The sequence below is a fragment of the Mobula birostris genome, chromosome 32, assembly GCF_030028105.1.
Source record: "Mobula birostris isolate sMobBir1 chromosome 32, sMobBir1.hap1, whole genome shotgun sequence".
In the NCBI taxonomy this organism is placed as follows: Eukaryota; Metazoa; Chordata; class Chondrichthyes; order Myliobatiformes; family Myliobatidae; genus Mobula; species Mobula birostris.
In genome coordinates, this window is record NC_092401.1 from 7,634,754 (window position 1) to 7,657,536 (window position 22,783).

The following is a 22,783-nucleotide window of genomic DNA, read 5'->3' on the forward strand; positions in this document are numbered from 1 at the left end:
CTGGTTTAGTTGGAGCAGTAAACTTTGAAGCAAACTGTATGCCTTGAAACTCAAAGCATTTAACAAAATTGGTACTCATTTCTCATTGACTATTTCATCTGTTTCAAAATACTGTTACAATAGCTCAGTATACATGAGCCAATTACCCGTGGTGTAATCCAACAAGTCGATCTTTCCGAAATAGCCGGCCATTTCTGATTTTTAATGATTATTATCATCCAGTACTCACACTTTATGAACCCTGAATTTTTCCATTAATGGCCTTTTTTCAAACTCGACATCTCTGCGTGTGTTGGCTGCATTCTCTTACTCGCTGTCTCTTTTTTAGTTCAAACATCTTATTGTGCTTTAACAGGTCAAAGGCCACCTCATGTTCATTTTGAAGCACCTTGATGCCAATGTTATATTTTGTAACTTCAAAACGTTAAACTAATTCAAAGGCAGACACTGGAGTCTGAAACGCAGTTCTCACTTCGAGTTCACTGGTAAGCGCGGTGCACCCATATGGTTCTGATGGGATGAGGAGCCTGCCTATTAACCCAGGCTTGAAACAGGAACTTAGCCCAGTGCAGTTGTCAGTAACTGGAGTTGGCAAGTGTCCTGGGAGGTTATGCGCAGGTCAGAATTGAAGAGTTTGTTTTGTGTTGAAGTCGGCAGTAAGCCTGTGGAACCGTTGCCAACCACAGGATACTGATGTTCTCATATAGTCATAGTGGAGAAACCTCCCCCCATCGGCAGAAAGAGAGATTTTCAGATCTGCGAACGCTTTGATACCTGGCTTGTGTACAAGAGCATTCAAACCATTAAGGAAAGTTCCCACTAGGCAACTCAGCTCTGAAAGACAGTTTTGAAACCTAAGACAAAAACATTGTGGAAGTAATGGTTCAGAAGTGAGAGGGAGTTACACCCAAGGTGCAGGACACAGGAAACTGGGTGACAGTCAGGAAGGGAAGTGCAGAGTACCCCTGTGGCCATCCCCCTCAGCAACCGGTATATCAGTTTGGATACTGTCAGGTGGGTATTCCCTAACAGATGAAAGTCACAGTGGTCGGGACTCTGGCACTGAGTCTGCCTCTGTGACTCAGAAGGGAAGGGGGAGAAGAGGCACACTGTGGTGACAGAGGATTCATTAGTTAGGGAAACGGATGGGAGGTTCTGTGGGCAAGAACAAGATTCCCAGATGGTATGTTGCCTCCTGGGTGCCAAGGTCTGGGATATCTCAGATCAAGTCCTCAGCATTCTTAAGTGGCAGGGTGAACAGCAAGAAGTCGTGGTCCAGGTAGGTACCAATGCCATGGGTAGGGCGAGGAACAAGTTCTGTATCGGGAGTTCAGGGAGTTAGGTATTAAGTTAAAAGACAGGATCTTCAGAGTTGTGATCTCATGATTGCTATCCATGGCATGTGCCAGTGAGGCCAGAACTAGGAAGATTATACAGTTAATATGTGGCTAAGGAGTTGGTGTAGGAAGGGGGCATAGAGTTTTCAATCATTGGGCTCTCTTCATAGAAAATAGAACATAGAACAGTACAGCACAGTACAGGCCCTTCGGCACACAATGTTGTGCCAACCCTTAAACCCTGCCTCCCATATAAACCCCCACCTTAAATACCTCCATATACCCCCACCTTAAATACCTCCATATACCCCCACCTTAAATACCTCTTAAACTTCACTAGTGTATCTGCTTCCACCACTGACTCAGGCAGTGCATTCCACGCACCAACCACTCTCTGAGTAAAAAACCTTCCTCTAATATCCCCCTTGAACTTCCCACCCCTTACCTTAAAGCCATGTCCTCTTGTATTGAGCAGTGGTGCCCTGGGGAAGAGGCGCTGGCTATCCACTCTATCTATTCCTCTTATTATCTTGTTCACCTCTATCATGTCTCCTCTCATCCTCCTTCTCTCCAAAGAGTAAAGCCCTAGCTCCCTTAATCTCTGATCATAATGCATACTCTCTAAACCAGGCAGCATCCTGGTAAATCTCCTCTGTACCCTTTCCAATGCTTCCACATCCTTCCTATATTGAGGCGACCAGAACTGGACACAGTACTCCAAGTGTGGCCTAACCAGAGTTTTATAGAGCTGCATCATTACATCGCGACTCTTAAACTCTATCCCTCGACTTATGAATGCTAACACTCCATAAGTTTTCTTAACTATCCTATCTATCTGTGAGGCAACTTTCAGGGATTTGTGGACATGTACCGCCAGATCCCTCTGCTCCTCTACACTTCCAAGTATCCTGCCATTTACTTTGTATTCTGCCTTGGAGTTTGTCCTTCCAAAGTGTACCACCTCACACTTCTCCAGGTTGAACTCCATCTGCCACTTGTCAGCCCATTTCTGCATCCTATCAATGTCTCTCTGCGATCTTTGACACTCCTCTACACTATCCACAACACCACCAACCTTTGTGTCATCTGTAAACTTGCCAACCCACACTTCTACCCCCTCATCCAGGTCGTTAATAAAAATAACAAAAAGTAGAGGTCCCAGAACCGATCCTTGTGGGACACCATTAGTCACAACCCTCCAATCCGAATATACTCCCTCCACCACGACCCTCTGCAGGCAAGCCAATTCTGAATCCACCTGGCCAAACATCCCTGGATCCCATGCCTTCTGACTTTCTGAATAAGCCTACCGTATGGAACCTTGTCAAATGCCTTACTAAAATCCATATAGATCACATCCACTGCACTACCCTCATCTGTATGCCTGGTCACCTCCTCAAAGAACTTTATCAGGCTTGTTAAGCACAATCTGCCCTTCACAAAGCCATGCTGACTGTCCCTGATCAGACCATGATTCTCTAAATGCCCATAGATCCTACCTCTAAGAATCTTTTCCTACAGCTTTCCCACCACAGACATATGGCTCACTGGTCTATAATTACCCGGACTATCGCTACTACCTTTTTTGAACAAGGGGACAACATTCGCCTCCCTCCAATCCTCCAGTACCATTTCCGTCGACAATGAGGACATTAAGATCCTAGCCAGAGACTCAGCAATCTCTTCCCTCGCCTCATGGAGCAGCCTGGGGAATATTCCGTCAGGCCCCGGGGACTTATCCGTCCTAATGTATTTTAACAACTCCAACACCTCTTCTCCCTTAATATCAACATGCTCCAGAACATCAACCTCACTCATATTGTCCTCACTGTCATCAAGTTCCCTCTCATTGGTGAATACCAAAGAGAAGTATTCATTGAGGACCTCGTTCACTTCCATAGCCTCCAGGCACATCTTCCCACCTTTATCTCTAATCGGTCCTATCTTCACTCCTGTCATCCTTTTGTTCTTCACATAATTGAAGAATGCCTTGGGGTTTTCCTTTACCCTACTCGCCAAGGCCTTCTCATGCCCCCTTCTTGCTCTCCTCAGCCCCTTCTTAAGCTTCATTCTTGCTACCCTATATTCCTCAATAGACCCATCTGATCCTTGCTTCCTAAACCTCATGTATGCTGCCTTCTTCCACCTGACTAGATTCTCCACCTCGCTTGTCACCCATGGTTCCTTCACCCTACCATTCTTTATCTTCCTCACCGGGACAAATTTATCCCTAACATCCTGCAAGAGGTCCCTAAACATCAACCACATGTCCATCGTACATTTCCCTGCAAAAACGTCATCCCAATTCACACCCGCAAATTCTAGCCTCATAATTTGCCCTTCCCCAATTAAAAATTTTCCTGTCCTCTCTGATTCTATCCTGTTCCGTGATAATGTTAAAGGCCAGGGACCGGTGGTCACTGTCCCCCAGATGCTCACCCACTGAGAGATCTGTGACCTGATCTGGTTTGTTACTTCATACTAGATCTAGTATGATATTCCCCCTACTTGGCCTGTCACCATACTTTGATAGGAATTCGTCCTGGACACACTTAACAAACTCTGGCCCATCTAAACCATTGGAACTAATCAGGTGTCAATCAATATCAGGGAAGTTAAAGTCACTGGTGATAACAACCCTGTTATTTTTTGCACCTTTCCAAAATCTGCCTCCCAATCTGCTCCTGGGTATCTCTGCTGCTACCAGGGGGCCTATAGAATACTCCCAATAGAGTAACTGCTCCCTTCTTGTTCCTGACTTCTACCCATACTGACTCAAAAGAGTATCCTGCTACATTACCCACCATTTCTGGAGCTGTAATATTATCCCTGACCAGTATTGCCACCCCTCCTCCCCTTTCTCTCCCCCCCTCAATCCCTTTTAAAGCACTGAAATCCAGGAATATTGAGAATCCAATCCTGCCCTGGTGCCAGACAAGTCTCTGTAATGACCACTACATCACAATTCCAAGTATGTATCCAAGCTCTCAGTTCATCACCTTTGTTCCTGATGCTTCTTGCATTGAGGTACACGCACTGTAGCCCTTCTACCTTACTACCTTTACACCCTTTATTCTGCTTCTCTTTCCTCAAAGCCTCTCTATATGTTAGATCTGGCTTTACTCCATGCACTATACTTGCAGTTCTCGCATGACCTTTATCCTCCTCAACCTCACTATCTGCTCTAACACTCTGGTTCCCCTCCCCCTGAAAACCTTCCTGCAAGGATGTTAGTTCCCCCCCCCCCCCCAGTTCAGGTGCAACCCGTCCCATCGGAACAGGTCCCACCTTCCCCGGAACAAGGCCCAATTGTCCAGAAACATGAAGCCCTCCCTCCTGCACCATCTCCTTAGCCACGTATTTAGCTGCATTATCTTCCTATTTCTAGCCTCACTAACATGTGGCGCAGGTAGTAATCCTGAGATTGCAACCCTGGAGGTCCTGTCCTTCAACTTTGCACCTAACTCCCTAAATTCTCCTTGCAGGACCTCCTCCTTCTTCCTGCCCACATCATTGGTCCCTACATGGACCATGACATCCGGCTGCTCACCCTCCCTCTTGAGAATACCGAGAACTCAATCCGAGATATCGCAGACCCTGGCACCAGGGAGGCAACAGACCATCCTGGATTCTTGATCTCTTCCACAGAACCTCTTGTCTGTCCCCCTAACTGTCGAATTCCCTATCACTACTGCTCTCCTCTTTTCCCCCCTTCCCTTTTTAGCTGAGGGTCCAGTCACGGTGCCAGAGACGCAACCACTGCAACTTGTCCCTGGTAGGTCGTCCCCATCAACAGTATCCAAAATGATGTACTTATTATTGATGGGAATGGTCACAGAGGTGCTCTGCTCATTCTGTCTATTCCCCTTCCCTCTCCTGACAGTCATCCAGCTACCTGTCTCCTGACTTTTAAGGGTGACTATCTCCCTGTAACTCCTGTTTATTTCTGCCTCTGCCTCACGAATGATCCGAAGTTCATCCAGCTCCAGCTCCAGTTCCCTAACTCAGTTTGTCAGGAGCTGCAGCTGGATGCTCCTTTTACAGGTGTAGTCATCAGGGACAATTGTGCTCACCCTGACTTCCCACATCCTGCAAATGGAGCACTTGACTGCCCTGACTGCTGCCTCCATTACCCATTCCTAAGTTAATTAGATTAATTAAAGGAACTTACCCAGCCTTACCTCACTGGGAACAAGCTCTTCCTCAGCCTCTGCTCACTGAAGCCTCTAGAGCCAAAGCCTTCCTACTCTGTCTCCCACTACTCCGTTGCCCGCTCCATTAATTTGCTCAGTTTTTAAACTCTCCCACTGTCTCATGGGCCAGCTTTCATGCGCTTGTGCAGTCGTGCCCCATTCAAACTGTCGAAGAAATGATCCAATCCAGGGAAGGTGGGAGCTGTACAGAATGGATGAACTGGAAGGGCACTAATATCCTAGCGGGAAGGATTGCTGGTGTTGCACAAGGAGGTTTAAACTAGAGTTGCAGGGGAATAGGAACGAGAGTGCCAGAAAGGTTAGTGGAGAGATTGTGGAGGCAGATGTTGGTAAGACCTCAGACAAAGCTAGGAATTAAAAGTTTGAACATGGTGTGACTAGTGTCCACAGTTGCATATATTTCAATGCAAGAGGTATCATAGGAAAGGTGGATAACAGTCCTAAAGATGAGGTAACTGGTATACAGAGGCAATGTGTAGTGAGGAGAGGCTGTTGATAGGGCAAAATTGCAATAAACAGGATGAGTCGCAATGTACAAGGCAGACAAAATCAAAAAGGGTGAATACAGGACTGAAGGTGTTGTATTTGAATGTGTGGAGTATACAGAATAAGGTAGATGAACTTGTAGCACAGTTGCAGGTTGGCAGGTATGATATTGTAGGCATCACTGAATCATGGCTGAAACATTATAGCTGGGAGCTTAATGTCCAAGGATACACATTGTATTGAAAGGGCAGAAAGTAAGTTAGAGGGGATGGTGTTTCTCTGCTGGTAAAAAATGAAATCAAATCATTAGAGATAGATGGCATAGGGTCAGAAGGTGTTGAATCATTGTGGAGAGAGCTAAGGAACTGCAAGGGTGAATAGACCCTTATGGGAATTGTATACAGACCCCCAAACAGTAGTAAGGATGTGGCCTACAAATTGCAACAGGAGATAGAAAATGGATCCCAAATGGTCAATATTACTATAGTCAAGGGGAACTTAAATATGCAAATAGATTGGGAAAATTAGGTTAGTGCTGGATCCCAAGAGGGGTTAGCTTCTGGTTGAGGGGATCAGCTATTCTAGATTTAGTGTTGTGCAATGAACCAGAATTGATGAGACAGCTTAAGGTAAAAGAACCTTTAGGGACAAGTGATCATAATATGATTGAATTCACCCTGAGAATTTGAGAAGGAGTAGCTAAAGTCAGATGTATCAATTAAAACTTAGCTAGTCTATATAATATTCTGAATAGTTAAATTAAATAAGTTGTGAGAAAAAGTAGTGAGGATTATTCAGTAGTGAGATTTGGAGCAAGAAGGCTGCGAGTGAACGGCTGATTTTTTGGAGTGAAGGGAGTTTTTTACTACTCGGGGTAAAAGAGAGGCGAGACTGCGCAGGCGCATGATGTCAGACAATAGAGCATGAAAGGTTTAAAAAGAAGACCGCTATATCCAGCGGGCAGCGGAGTGAGAGGCAGCAGAGTGATAGGGCTTTGGCTCAATGGGCTTAGGCAGTACTTGGACAAGACAAGGTAGGCTTACCGGTGTTATTTGTGTAAAGGAGGAAGTATAAGGCCAGTTTTCTGTGCCCAGTGTCAGACATGGGAGATCCTGGAGTCTCCCAGCCTCCTGGACAGCCATATCTGCTCCAGGTGTGTTGAGCTGCAGCCCCTGAGGGACCGAGTTAGGGAACTGTAGGTGCAGCTCGATGACCTTCCCCTGGTCAGGAAGAGTGAGGAGGTGATAGATAGGAGTTATAGGCAGGTGGTCACACCGGGGCCACGGGAAACAGACAAGTGGGTCACAGTCAGGAGAGGGAAGGGGAGGAGTTAGGTACCAGAGATTACACCTGTGGCTGTACCCCTTGACAATAAGTACTCCTGTTTGAATACTGTTGGGGGGGACAGCCTACCTGGGGGAAAAAACAGTGGCCGTGCCTATGGCACAGAGTCTGGCCTTGTGGCTCAGAAGGGTAGGGAAAGGAGGAGGATGGCAGTAGTGATAGGGGACTCTATAGTTAGGGGGTCAGAAAGACGATTCTGTGGATGCAGGAAAGAAACTTGGATGGTAGTTTGCCTCCCAGGTGCCAGGATCCGGGACGTTTCAGATCATGTCCAAGGTATCCTGCAGTGTGAGGGAGAACAGCCAGAGGTTGTGGTACATATTGTTACTAATGACATAGGTAGGAAAAGGGAAGAGGTCCTGAAAAAAGACTACAGGGAGTTAGGAAGGAAGTTGAGAAGCAGGACCACAAAGGTAGTAATCTCGGGATTACTGCTTGTGCCACGGGACAGTGAGAATAGGAATAGAATGAGGTGGAGGATAAATGCGTGGCTGAGGGATTGGAGCAGGGGGCAGGGATTCAGATTTCTGGATCATTGGGACCTCTTTTGGGGCAAGAGTGACCTGTACAAAAAGGACGGATTGCACTTGAATCCCAGGGGAACCAATACCCTGGCGGGGAGGTTTGCTAAGGCTATTGGGGAGAGTTTAAACTAGAATTGTTGGGGGGGGGTGGGAACTGAAATGAAGAGACTGGGGAAGAGGAGGTTGGCTCACAAATTGAGAAAGCTTGTAGACAGTGCGAGAGGAAGGATAGGTAGGTGGTAGAGAAGGAAGGCGCTCAGACCGAAAGTTTGAGATATGTCTATTTTAACGCAAGGAGTGTTGTGAACAAAGCGGATGAGCTTAGAGCATGGATCAGTACTTGGACATGTGCTGTGGTGGCCATTACAGAGACTTGGATGGCTCAGAGACGGGAATGGTTACTTCAAGTGCTGGGTTTTAGATGTTTCAGAAAGGACAGGGAGGGAGGCAAAAGAGGTGGGGGTGTGGCACTGTTGATTAGAGATAGTGTCACAGCTGCAGAAAAGGTGTACACCATGGAGGGATTGTCTACGGAGTCTCTGTAGGTGGAGGTTAGGAACAGGAAGGGGTCAATAACTTTACTGGGTGTTTTTTCATAGGCCGCCCAATAGTAACAGGGATATAGAGGAGCAGATAGGGAAACAGATCCTGGAAAGGTGTAATAATAACAGTTGTCATGATGGGAGATATTAATTTCCCAAATATTGTTTGGCATCTCCCTAGAGCAAGGGGTTTAGATGGGGTAGAGTTTGTTAGGTGTGTTCAGGAAATTTTCTTGACACAATATGTAGATAAGCTTACAAGAGGAGAGGCTGTACCTGATTTGGTATTGGGAAATGAACCTGGTCAGGTGTCATATCTCTCAGTGGGAGAGCATTTTGGAGATAGTGATCACAATTCTATCTCCTTTACAATAGCATTGGAGAGAGATAGGAACAGACAAGTTAGAAAAACATTTAATTGGAGTAAGGGGAGTTATAAGGCTATCAGGCAGGAAATTGGAAGCTTGAATTGGGAACAGATGTTCTCAGGGAAAAATACGAAAGAAATGTGGCAAATGTTCAGGGAATATTTGTGTGGAATTCTGCATAGGTACGTTCCAATGAGACAGGGAAGTTATGGTAGGATACAGAAACCGTGGTGTACAAAGGCTGTAATAAATCTAGTCAAGAAGAAAAGAAAAGCTTACAAAATGTTCAGAGAGCTAGGTAATGTTAGAGAGCTAGAAGATTATAAGGCTAATAGGAAGGAGCTTAAGAAGGAAATTAGAGCCAGAAGGGGCTGTGAGCAGGCCTTGGCGGGCAGGATTAAGGAAAACCCCAAGACATTCTACAAGTACGTGAAGAGCAAGAGGATAGGACGTGAAAGATTAGGACCTATCAAGTGTGACAGTGGGAAAGTGTGTATGGAACTGGAGGAAATAGCAGAGGTACTTAATGAATACTTTACTTCAGTATTCACTATGGACTCGTATGGCCAGATTTGGGAACAGCTTCTTTCCAACGGTGATAAGACTGTTGAACGGATCCTGACCCGGATCTGGGCCGTACCCTCCAAATATCCAGATCTGCATCTCGGTTTTTTTGCACTACCTTACTTTCCATTTTTCTATTTTCTATTTATGATTTATAATTTAAATTTTTAATATTTACTATCGATTTGTAATCCAGGGAGCGGGAAGCGCAGAATCAAATATCACTATGATGATTGTACGTTCTAGTATCAATTGTTTGGTGACAATAAAGTATAAAGTAAAGTAAGGTAAAAGGAACTTGGTAATTGTAGTGATGACTTTCAGCAGACTGAAAAGCTTGAGCGTGTAGATATTAAGAAAGAGGATGTGCTGGGGCTTTTGGAAAACATCAAGTTGGATAAGTCGCTGGGACTGGATGAGATGTACCCCAGGCTATTGTGGGAGGCAAGGGAGAAGATTGCTGAGCCTCTGGCGATGATGACGCAAAGATCAATGAGGATGGGAGAAGTTCTGGAGGATTGGAGGGTTGCAGATGTTGTCCCTTTATTCAAGAAAGGGAGTAGAGATAGCCCAGGAAATTATAGGCCAGTGAGTCTTACCTCAGTGATTGGCATGTTGATGGAGAAGATCCTGAGAGGCAGGATTTATGAACATTTGTGGAGGTATAATATGATTAGGAGTAGTTAGCATGGCTTTGTCAAGGGCAGGTCGTGCCGTATGAGCCTGATTGAATTTTTGAGGATGTGACTAAACACATTGATGAAGGAAGAGCAGCAGATGTAGTGTTAATAGATTTCAGCAAGGCATTTGTTCAGGTACCCCGTGCAAGGCTTATTGAGAAAGTAAGGAGGCATGGGATCCAAGGTGACGTTGCTTTGTGGATCCAGAACTGGCTTGCCTAGAGAAGGCAAAGAGTGGTTGTAGACGGGTGACATCCTGCATAGAGGTCAGTGACCAGTGGTGTGCCTCAGGGATCTGTTCTGGGACCCTTACTCTTCGTGATTTTTATAAATGACCTGAATGAGGAAGTGGAGGGATGGGTTAGTAAGTTTACTGATGACACAAAGGTTAGGGGTGTTGTGGATAGTGTGGAAGGCTGTCAGAAGTTACAGTGGGACATTGATAGGATGCAAAACTGGGCTGAGAAGTGGTAGATGGATTTCAACCCAGATAAGTGTGAAGTGGTTCATTTTGGTAGGTCGAATATGATGGCAGAATATAGTATTAATGGTAAGACTCTTGGCAGTGTGGAGGATCAGAGGGATCTTGAGGTCCAAGTCCATAGGGCTCTCAAAGCAGCTGTGCAGGTTGACTCTGTGGTTAAGAAGGCATAGGGTGTATTGGCCTTCATCAATTGTGGAATTTAGGAGCCGAGAGGTAATGTTGCTGCTACATAGGACCCTGGTCAGACCCCACTTGGAGTACTGTGCTCAGTTCTGGTCGCCTCACTACAGGAAGGATGTGGAAGCCATAGAAAGGGTGCAATGGAGATTTACAAGGATGTTGCCTGGATTGGAGAGCATGCCTTATGAGAATAGGTTGAGTGAATTTGGCCTTTTCTCCTTGGAGTGACGGAGGATGAGAGGTGACCTGATAGAGGTGTATAAGGTGATGAGAGGCATTGATCCTGTGGATAGTCAGAGGCTTTTTCCCAGGGCTGAAATGGTTGCCACAAGAAGGCAGAGGTTTAAGGTGCTGGGGAGTAGGTACAGAGGAGATGTCAGGGGTAAGATTTTTACTCAGAGAGCGGTGAGTGCGTGGAATGGGCTGCCGGCAACGGTGGTGGAGGCTGATACCATAGGGTCTTCTAAGAGACTTTTAGATGGGTACATAGAGCTTAGAAAAATAGAGAGCTATAGGTAAGCCGAGTAATTTCTAAGGTAGGGACATGTTCGGCACAACTTTGTGGGCCTAAGGGCCTTTATTGTGCTGTAGGTTTTCTATGTTTCTTGTGCTCGTGATTTAAATTCTCATTCAGGAATCGGGTGGTGGAGGGGAAGAAGCTGTTAGTGAATTGTTGAGTGTGTGCCTTCAGGCTTCTGTACCTCCTTCCTGATGGTAGCAATGAGAAGGGAGCATGTGATGGGTTTCGTTACTGATGGATGTCGCCTTTTTGAGCGGTTGCTGCTTAAAACTGTTCTGTATGCTGGGGGCGCTTTTGCCCACGACGGCGCTGATCGAGTTCGCAGCTTTCTACAGCTTCTTTTGACAGCTTTCTCCACGACACGTTTTGTCTTTAACTTTCCAATATAACTGTCAACTCCAACCTCCACAACCTCTCTAGCAAAACCAGGCGGAGGGTTTAAATCTGCCTCCAGCTGGCCGAGAAGGAACAGGAAACTCTACTGTTGGTCGGGGGAGGCGGGTTGTAATTACGTGGCCCGACCACAGTAGTTATTTCAGATGCAGAATTGGAAGTTTTTAAATGTGGATTCTAACTTCCTAAGATTTATTCCACAACAAATGCCTTGGTTAAACTTATAAATCAGTGTACACATACTCAGATGAATATAAAAGAATGATACCTCCCCACCAGTGGTGTTGCCTTCGGTAGGGCACAGTGCGCTTGCTCCCACTAGCCCAGGGATTACTTTAGGACACCCCAAACTGCCCCTCCAGTTTTTTGGGGGGCTGTTGTGCTGTCCACAAACCAATGTAATGCCATGACTGAATATAAATGAACTGTTTGAAATGTCTGTGTCCAGAATCCTTATTTTTATCTATTATAAACCAGTGCAGCACGTTAACTGAGGGGATTATTTTGATTAGCCAAACTAGCTATTGTCTGACTGGTGGGGTGCGTAAGTGCTGAACTCCCAAAAACTGCAGAGCGGGAGGGCAAAGTTTGTGAACTACTGGGGAAACGAGACCAGGGACGGAACGAGGAAGAGTGACTAACCGGGCAACGGGGCGAGGTTAGTGGGAGAATTAGCATTGCCAGCCTGTTTTGTCACAGTGCCATACCAAATTTTCTCAGACTCCGAATGAAATCAAGCCACTGTCCTGCCTTCTTTGTAACTGCATCGATATGTCAGGCCCAGGATATATTCTCTGCAAAGTTGATACTCAGGAACTTGAAAGTGCCCAATGCGGTTGTTTTGGCAATAATTGGAGTTGACAACCATAAAGAAACCGTTAAAGGAAGCTCCCAAACATCGGGCAACTTAGCTCTGAAAGCCAGGTTTGAAATATAACACAAGATCACAGGGTAAAAATTGCAAAAGCAATAGACGCATGCAAGAAGTAAAATTTGTCAAAAGATTTTTATCGCACACAGTAGCATGTTTGAAGGTAACTTTGAAATTTGCTGCGAATGATTAAAGATTAAATTGGTCATACAATTATGAAACTTCATGCAAGAGGGAAGAGGCAGTAGGTGGTGGAGGACAATGGGAGGAGCACAGGATCGATACAAGTGGGTGAGCGATGGTCGGCACGGGCAGGTGGCCAAAGTTTGTTTCTTTACTGTATCAATCTGAAACTCTGATTAGGAAGAAGGAGCAGGAAATGAAAGCGTTTGGGACAGAGTACAAGCAAAGATACGGCGGGGAGGGGTGTGGGTAGAGACGGTAAAAAAGATGAGAGATAACAGCACAGAGAGTGAGAGGAAGGGGGTAGGGAAGGGTGAAGGGAGAAACTGAGGTGTCAGGAAAGAGGAGAAGGAGTGAGGATAGAGAGACCAAGCAAGCTGCAGAGATGAGGCATGAATGGAAGCCGGGCAGGAGAATAGAAGACCTAAGGGGGAGGATAAGGAGAAGAGAGGGAGAAGGATTTGAGGAGGAGGAATGGGGAGGAATAACATTAGAATTTTGACATTGCAGAGGGGCACACGATTCTCCATTCTGGGGGTGCTCAGGCCATCAGTGGATGGAATATAGAATAATAAAGCACAGGGACTGGCCCTTCAGTCCATAACATGTGTCGATGATGAAGCCAAGTTAAACGAAACCAATCTGTCTGTAAGTGATCAATAATGCCTTCATTCCCTGCATGGTCACAGTGTGATCAATCACTAAAATACTACTGATTCTACCAACACCCTGCATCCCTTTTGCGCCTACCACTCTGTTAAATACTCACCCACACACCACCTTTAAACTTTTTAACTGTTCGTCTTGATGCTACGTTCTTTAGCACCTGATATTGCTCCCCGATGAAAATGACTGACTAACTACCCTGTCTCGGCCTCTCATAATCCGATAAACCTGCATTACCGGCATGCATTACTAAATGACATTAAAAGAGGACTGCGTGTCCTCATAATCTAATCTAAACCTCTATCAGGCCTCCCCTCAGGGTCTCACTCAGAGGGAGGAATTCCTCTGATGTCCTCAGCTCAATCCTCTGCAATATTCAGGGATCGGTGGGCGACACTGTGTCCCCTTTATCCCTGTATTTCTTTTACTGTGTATTCCTTTGCTTTATTTCCCCCCTGAAAGACAGACAGACAGACACACACACACACACACCACACACCACACACATCACACACACACACACACAACCACACACCACACAGCACACACACCACACACCACACACCACACACACCACACACCACACACCACACAGCACACACACCACACACACACACACACACACACACACACACACACACACACACACACACTTCCCCATACCTATTTCATTTAAGTTCAAGTTTAATTGTCATTCAACCATCCCCGTGAATACAGCCAAATGAAAGACCATTCCTCCGTGGCCAGGGTGCAAAACACAATGGGAACAGTCACGCACAGCACATATAATTACGATAGCAGGAAAACAGTTAAATATTTTAAGTAATATTAGAAATATAGATAGCCCAAGTCCGAGTGTTGTAGCCCGTTGTTTTTTTAAACACTGAACCTCATGTCTGGAACATTGTTAACTCCTGTAGTCCTGTGCTTTCTTCCCCACTATCAACGCATATCCAGAATTATTAATTAAACTTTTCTGTTTAAAAAAAAATTAGTTGATATATACCACAAAGATAAAAAGAAAATGAAAATAACTAGCAACAGATAACCTCACACATCACTACCCGGCGGTACCAGTGTGATGTCACTCACCATGGACAGTGAGAGTGGCTGACTGTCGTTTAACAATGGTATTGGGGTGATGCTGAAGTGTCAGCTCGGCCTCACAAGTGAACTGCTGTCCATTCAGCTCTGCTCGTGGATTCACAGTGTGGTAGATAGTCAGCCCAGTACTGGCTGACCTGTTCACTAATATTTCACTTCCCTTCTTCAGTCTGAGTTGAAGTTCCCCTGAGACGTTAAACACACTGCAGGTAATATTCACCGGAATACCCTCAGTGGTGATCAGGATTTGGATTTCAGGGTTGGAGAAAACTGTAACAACAGAAAACATTGTTCGAAACTTTCTCAAAGCAAGTCCTGCATTCCCTCTGCCTGACTGGACTAATGTAGCTAAAGCATCTGTACGGTCAGCCTGGAACATCACATCCACCCGTCTGTGTGTCATGTGGCTGGATAATTATCAAAATCCCCACACAATTCCCAATATCACAGCTGGCATTCATCCCTGACCCAGAACAATGGACTCCTACCACATGTAGTTTTTTTAAATTTGTCTCACTTCAAATTGCTTCTTTATTTCTTTGTGAGATGTTTGTTTCTTGATTTTGATTGCACAATTTCAGTTTTCATTACACAGAAAATTCTGACTGATTTACTTACTGTTAACAACTTCTCAGGTAAGTATATTCAGGAAACATCATCAACCAAAGATAAAACTGGGAACAGGACCTAGTCACACAGCCCATTGAGCCTGCTCCACCACCCTGTAAGACCATAATTTGTTACAGATCTGCAGCTTTATGCTCATCTTCCAATTAAAAGCTAATCATTTCACTGGGAAATGGCCCCATTGACTGGGGACGTTTTGTGTCTCGGGCTGCCAGTTTAATCAATGCTGACACAACTGCTTGAGGAAACACCACTGACTAACAACAGGAAGCTAAGTTCTGGTCCTTGTCTGAGTGCTGTGAACATACTCACTGTAAACCTCAATGGAAATACTATCATCCTTCAGTGGAATTGATGGATAATCCTCAAAATCTGCTGTGCAGGAGACTTCAGTCAGACCGGTCTTTCGTGGTGTCCATGTAGTTGTTGCCCTGACTGTGGTGGCATCTGACCGATTTGTTACTGAATTCTGTCGTTCACCGCCCCAAAACCATCGTAATCTCATTTTCTCAGCTGGATAGACGTTTGGCACCTCACATGTTAGTGTGACCTCCTGATTCACTTCTACAGGGTCTCTGCTGAGGATCCTCGGAAGCTCTGGAAAAGCTGCAAGACACACAAGAAATTCACTGCAGTTTGGTTTGCAGTGGTAAATACTGACAGATGAAGCTGGAGACTGGCCGGGTCACACACCCTGGGAGGCTATTACACCTAATCCATCACTTAAATGTCATATACTTCATTCTTGAGAGACCTCTCTTCCTCTAATTTCAAGTTTCTCACTTTGCCTTCTGCTCCAGCTGCAAGCAGTCGTCCTTATGATCTTGTGCAGTCATTAATTAAACTCAATGTAACCTTAACTTGAACCTTGTTTTAACATCCCAGTTGAGTTTCAGCTTCAGTTTGGCGATTAGAGGAATAAATTTAGCAGGTTATTTTGTTGATCCTGTATCAAGGTGTGTTCTTTGACCAGTACCTCTACTGACTAGCAAGGTGTGGAATGGGAGTGAATGCAATTCCATCAGACACCCCTTCACTGTTGGGGGCATTCAGCCGCCATCTAGGCAGAAGACAGGATACTGGAAAACAACCAACCGCAGTGGCTGCACTGAGCATCAACTAATCTCATATCTACAGGGGCTTCCAGCACCTCCTGTAGGAGGATTTGCCATATGGGCATTGTGCTGTCTTGCCACTGCATGACCAAGCACCACTAACTGACTGACTCTCACATCCTCTTACATCTGTCATGATGTTGACAGACTTCCCTTCAAATGGACCCACTCTGCCTTCTCCCACTACACTGACAGTGGGTGTCAGGCCAGGGCCTCCGCTGACAGGCTGAAATCAAGTGAAACTAATTTTTAATCTGGAGTTCAGACTGTAACTATTTGCGTTGAAGGCTCCCCAAATGTTTTTTAAAAAAGCAGGCAATTTATTCCTGCCCAGGGGTCTCGCCCTGAAACGTCAACTGTACTTTTTTTCATAGATGCTGCCTGGCCTGCTGAGTTCATCCAGCATTTTGTGTGTGTTGCTTGGATACCTTGCACCTGCAGATTTTCTCTTGTAGACAATTTACATTTACACCCCGTTAGTTAAACATCTTGGACAGCTGCATAAATGCCCAGCTTCTCATTTCCCCAGATACAATGTGAAAATTATCAGAACATAGCATCTTTCAACGAGATATTTCCATTCAAGCTATTCCCAAAGCAGCAGCAAATTGTTAAAGTGGAACTTACAGTAAGTCCGCAGAGTCACAGAGGCATTTGTGACAGATTTTCTGGCATTGGAGTGCAAGATCAACTCTGCCAAGCAGGTGTACACCAGTCCATCGTCTGAAATATTTGGATTGAAATGAAGGACGTTCTTCAATGGACCATCTTCAGGGAATCCTGGTTCCTCTGTGGAAATATTTGCTATAGTCTCACTCCCTCTGAGCCAGGTGAGTACGAGTTTGTTCTTTGGATAGACCTTCGGGCCAATGCACTCCAGCTGATATGGTTTGTTAACTTCCAGAACTTTAGGAGGTGGAAAAACTCTTATCTCTCGATCTGTTAAAGGAGAATCATGATTGACGGTAGAGATTGGAACATTCCAAATCAAAAGTTAACCCAACAACCAGTGTGCTTGTGGATCTTCCTACCCTATGACTGTCAAGGTCCGGTCTGTGAAGTCTGCATTTCTGTTCACGGTCCGGTCTGTGGACTCCAGACTCCGGGTCTTCCGGCTATCCTTGTTTCAGTTGGGTTCAATCGTAGGCACCTGATGCTGATCTTGGAGCTGGGAATATAAGTGGCCCTGGGTTTGAGTGTGGTTGCAGGTTTGTCTTGTCAGTATCCCTTCCTTGCCTCTGTGGGGTAAGTCAGGCTATCTTTGCTGTTACCCTGTGGTTGGATCTGTCCCTTCCTGTCCTTGCCTCTGTTGGGTAAGCCAGGCTGTCTTTGCTGTTACCTTGAGGCGGGACTGTTCCCTTACCTTCCCCTTCCTTCTGAAGCCTTGCCTGCAACCTTGTCAATTCAACCACCAGAACGAGACTGGAGCCTTGCTGTGTTAAGATAAGGAACTGTCTATCATTGAGTTGGAACTGTCTCTGTGTCCATGCCTTCGCTAGGTAGGTCCAGCTGTTTGCTGTTACCTAGTGTTGGGAACCATCTCTGTGTCCACGCCTTCGCTAGATAAGTCCAGCTGTTTGCCACTACCTAGTGTCAGGAACTGTTTCTGTCTCCACGCCTTCACTCGGTAGGTCTGACCATTTGCCGCTACCTAGTGTTGGGAACCGTCTCTGTGTCCATGCCTTCACTAGGTAGGTCCGGCTGTTTGCCACTACCTAGTGTTAGGAACTGTTTCTGTGTCCACGCCTTCACTAGGTAGGTCTGGCTGTTTGCTGCTACCTAGTGTTGGGAGCCTTCTTCTCATGCTCAGCATTCCATGTATGAGTCCCGGCCCTACGTCCTGTTCCCATGGAGGGGTCACGGCTCTGTTCCATGTTCCTGTCTCTCAAGTCCAAGGCTCTGTGTTCCCGTGCTCGAGGCCAAGGCTCTGTGTTCCTGTCCTCCCCAAAACCAAGGCTCTGTGTTCTGTGTTCCTGATGTCCCAAGTCCAAGGTTCCAAGGTTCCTGTCATCTCAAGTCCAAGGCTCGGCTGTTCCTGAGTACCAAGTCAAGGCTTCGTGTTCTCGTGCTGTCCATGTCCCTTGTCCTGTGCTGGAGTTCCCTTGTCCTGTGCTGGAGTTCCCCCGTCCTGCCCAGGAGTCTCTCGTTCTGACCTGTAGCCTCGTCTAGTCCTGTCTCCCAAGACCACATCATGTCTTCACCAAGTTCCGGAGTCCGAGCCCGAGTCAGGACCCAGGTTATGGGTCCTTGTCCAGACTCTGGCTCGGAGTCTGAACCCAAGCCTCGTCATGTCCTCACCTTGAAGTACCCAAGCCATGTCATGTTCTCGCCTAGTTCTGGGGTCTGAGCCCAAGTCAAGACCCAGGTTCTGGGTCCTTATCCAGTCTCCGGCTTGGAGTCCAAGCCCAGGCTCCTAGTTCCCAGTTCTTTGTCCTGGTCCCACTTGCCTAGCCAATGTCCTAGCCCAAGTCTGTTTTCTTGTCCCAGCTCTCTAGTCAAGTACTGTTCCTAGTACTTCAGTGTCTGTGCCTTGCATTTGGGTCCTCCCAGTGCCCCCCCCCCATGTCAATGACAGTCTCAGTTTCTGTGGAACATTTTCAAGTGATACATAATTTAATGTTTCTGCCTTTCATCCTGTTATACTCTGCTATGGGACGTATTTAGAACAAGAGATGTCACTTACTGTACACTGGAACCACCCGTTTGCTCTCCTTGATTTTCTTTTCTGCAGATGGACAGATTACAGTACACGGCACTGTCAGATCCCATTTCTGGACACTTGGAAATCGGTCTGTAATCCACTTATCACCATGAGTTCTGATGGGCTTTACCCCTGGTTTATATTCCAGAATTATCGATGGATTGTTACATGTTGTACTGCAGGTCACTTCTAGGGAGTGTCCAAATTCCACCACTGGAGAGTTTGGTTTGACTGAAACCTCAAATCCATTCAGCTTACCTGCCAGAGACACACAGGGAAATGGAATCTGTGCAGTGAAGTGTTGTGTGCAGTTCAATCTCAGCTGAGAATGGATATACTTACCGTTCAGACAGTGAGGGTACGGTTCACCAGACTGATTCCGGGGGTGGCGGGACTGGCACATGAAGAGAGATTGAGACAACTATGCCCACGTACATTGAGGTTTGGAAGAATTAGAGAAAATTGAATCAAATGCATAATGTTTTAACAGATCTCGAGAGGTTGGATGCAGGATGTACGTTTTCCCCAGCTGATGAGTGTAAACAAGGGATTGCAATTTCAGGGTGCAGGGATTGAGCTGTGGAGAAAAATCTTCACTCACATGTAGTGAAGACCAAATTACTAAACACATGTGAAAAGGAAGACAGACTTTGAGACACCAGTGGCATTTATGTAGGAAACACGGGCACCGCTTGTGTGCACAGTTTGAACAAACTTCATTACTGTCTGTTCCACACAAAATAAATGTTTGGTTCAATGGTTCCATTTAATATCAGATAATGCATATAGTGTACAACCTGAAGTTCTTGCTCTTCACAGACATCCATGAAACAGAAGGAAATACCCAAAGAATGAATGACAGAAAACATTCTAACCCTAAAGAGCCTCCTCCTCCCATGAACAAGCAGCAAAATCATCAGCCATCCCTCTGACTCCACTCTCCCCAGCAAAAGCATAAGCACCCCCCAACCCACCACCCACCATGCAAGCAAAACCCCCCGAGACCAAGATCTAGAGTCCATCAAAAACTACTGTCCATCCCAACACAGTGACATCTCAGACAGGATGATTTTGGTAGTATAATTTTGGCCCTTGCACATTCAAACTGAAGGGATATTTTCAGTCAAAAAGATTAGATACTACTCAGTTCTAAAATGGGTGGATCTGATGTCAAACAGTATTATGGTCGATTACCGAATTCTGCAAAAGTTTTGCCTCGAGATAATTAAGGTCTGTCTTGTCAAGCATCATTCAGCAGAAATGATCAGATTCAGATTTAATATCAGCATCATATGTTGTGAGATTTGTTAACTGTGCGGCAGCAGCACAATCAAATACATGATAAATATAGAAAAGAACTATAATACAGTAAAGGTGTATGGTTATTAAATAGTTAAATTAAAATAAGTGCAAAATCAGAAATAATAATAATTTGTAAGGTAGTTCTCATGGGTCAATGTCCATTTAGAAATTGGATGGCGGAAGAGAAGAAGCTGTTCCTGAACTGAGTGTGTGCCTTCAGGCTCCTGTACTTCCTTCCTGATGGTAACAATGAGAAGAGGGCATGCCCTGGGTGATGTGTCTGCTTAATGCCGGACGCTGCCTTTCTGAAGCACCAGTCCTTGAAGATTTCTTGTATACTACGGAGCCTACTACCCACGATGGAGCTGACTAACTTTACAATATTTATTAATGATAAATTTCTGCAGTTTTCATAAAGTGAAGCCAAAAAATGAGATAGGAAGCCGGCAACTGCCCATCTTATAAAACACAGTGGTGGTGGAAAGTTTGTGAACCCTGTAGAATTGTCTCTACTTCTGCATGAATATAACCTAAAATATGATCAGATCTTTATGCAAATCATAAACTCGATAAATAGAACCCAATTAAATAAGTAACACCAAAAACATTATACTTGTTTATTTATATATTGAGAAAAATGACCCAATATTACATGTATTTGCTGGGAAAAGTATGTGAACCTCTGGGGCAATGCCTTCTACAAAAACTACGTGTTCATCAGTCGACAGTAAGAGAAATCGTCTGCAAATGGAGGAAACTGTTGCTACTGTCCCTGGGAATGGGCGTCCTGTAAAGATCACACCAAGAGCTTGAAGTGCGGGGCTGAAGGAGATGAAAAAGAACCCAAGAGTAACAGCAAAAGATTTGGAGAGATCTCTAGAACTCGCTAAAGTCTCTGTACATGTGTCCACTATATAAAAAAAGAATGGTTTTCCTGGAAGGACATCACGGAGGAAATTACTGTTCTCCAAAAAAAGCCATTGCTGCATGTCTCAAGTTTGCAAAAGACCGCCTGAATGTTTTACAGCACTTCTGGGGCAATGTTCTGTGGACAGATGAAACAAAAGTTGAGCTTTTTGGCAGAAACTGTTCGGAGGAGAAATGGCACGGCACACCAACACTAAATTCTCATCCGAAATGTGGGCATGGTGAAAGGATCGTCATGGTTTGGGGCTGCGTTGCTGCCTCAGTGCCTGGACAGTTTGCAATCGTTGAGGGAACGATGTATTCAAAATTGTGCCAGGACATTTTACAGGAGAATGTCAGGGTAGCAGTCGGTCACCTGAAGCTTAATAGAAGTTGGATAACACAGAGAACAGGAAGGAGCCCAACGAAGCGTGGCGTCTGCGACCGGCTAAGCTTTCGCCCAGTGAAAAAAGGAACGAGTAACCGTGAAACGGTCTGAAACGCTCCCGGCAAGTTATGCAGAATAAAGGGACACTTTCATCAAATGTGGCCGGTTGAAGATCCGTTCACGAGACGCACTCTAACCGCCTCGCAGAAACATACAGTTATAAACATTCAGCTTCTGATTCTGTGAGCTCAAACAGATGAATGAACAGTTATTACGTTTAAAGGTATTTGACCTACCTGTTATGACGGAAAGTGCTGTGAGAAATAAAACATAACCGCCCGCGGAAATCTGCGTGTAACCCATAATGAGTGCATGTCAAGGAGGGCGTGATCCGGAGCTGGCGAGGTTCGGGCTCTTGTACTGGTGATCCGCGGCTATCGATGTCGGTGGGTGGGACCAAACATATCCGCTCCGGCCATCAATCAGCGTCCGTGATGGTGGGACAGAGTTAATTTCTCATGGTCAGTACGAGGTATCCAGGGAGCTCAGGGCGACTTCACTTTGTGGGTGGATTCAGAGAATCGAAGTACATTTATTATCAAAGTACTTATGCAGTGTACAACTCTGAGATTCATTGTCCGCGCAGACAGCCACGAAATAAAGAAAACCGTGGAACCCGTTCAGAGAAAAATATCAACCGCCCCACGAGCAGAATAAAAAAAACAAATTGCGCAAATGTAACAAATAAAAGAGCGAAAAATACAGAAACTGAAACGCACAATTAAGAGTCCAGGCATATTCAGGTCAGCTGTGTTCGCTTTCTGCAGGCTGCCCCAATTCAAAAACGCCCAAAGTAGCAAGAAAAAAAATAGTAGTGACAAGAAACCAGACACACATCATAACGTCAACTACAGAGTCCAGTGTATAAACCGGAACTCCGGCACCATTCTCCGACTGCATCGAGGATGAAAGAGAGAGGCGGTCACACGCCAACAACTTCCTTGGGCGGCAAAGAGCAAGAGGCTGGTAGACTTGGCTGAACATCTGCAAGATTTGACAAACTTCTGTAGATGTGTAATGGGGAGTGGTGACTGGCTGCATCACGGCCTGGTATGGAAACATCAATGTCCTTGAACGAGAATCCTCCAGAAAGTAGTCGATACTTCCCAGTACATCACAGGTAAAGCCGTCCCCACCACTGAGCACATCTACATGAAATGTTGTCAGAGGAAAGCAGCATCCATCATCCTGGACCTCTAGTAACCAGGACATGCTCTCTTCTCA

The 22,783-nt window shown here is 45.5% G+C and overlaps 1 protein-coding gene across 1 annotated transcript in view; it reads right to left on the reverse strand.

The window, feature by feature from the left end:
- LOC140191124 (vascular cell adhesion protein 1-like) overlaps nucleotides 1-22,380 on the reverse strand; it is a 69,785-nt gene extending 47,405 nt beyond the window's left edge. Inside the window, exons 1-5 of the mRNA XM_072248230.1 lie at nucleotides 21,796-22,380; nucleotides 18,886-19,161; nucleotides 16,830-17,141; nucleotides 15,400-15,693; nucleotides 14,449-14,730 (exon numbers count right to left, since the gene is read on the reverse strand). Of these exons, the coding sequence (XP_072104331.1) occupies nucleotides 14,449-14,730; nucleotides 15,400-15,693; nucleotides 16,830-17,141; nucleotides 18,886-19,161; nucleotides 21,796-21,862 (1,231 nt within the window). The 5' untranslated portion in view covers nucleotides 21,863-22,380. The remainder of the gene's footprint in view (nucleotides 1-14,448; nucleotides 14,731-15,399; nucleotides 15,694-16,829; nucleotides 17,142-18,885; nucleotides 19,162-21,795) is intronic.
- Between the last annotated feature and the right edge of the window lie 403 nt (nucleotides 22,381-22,783).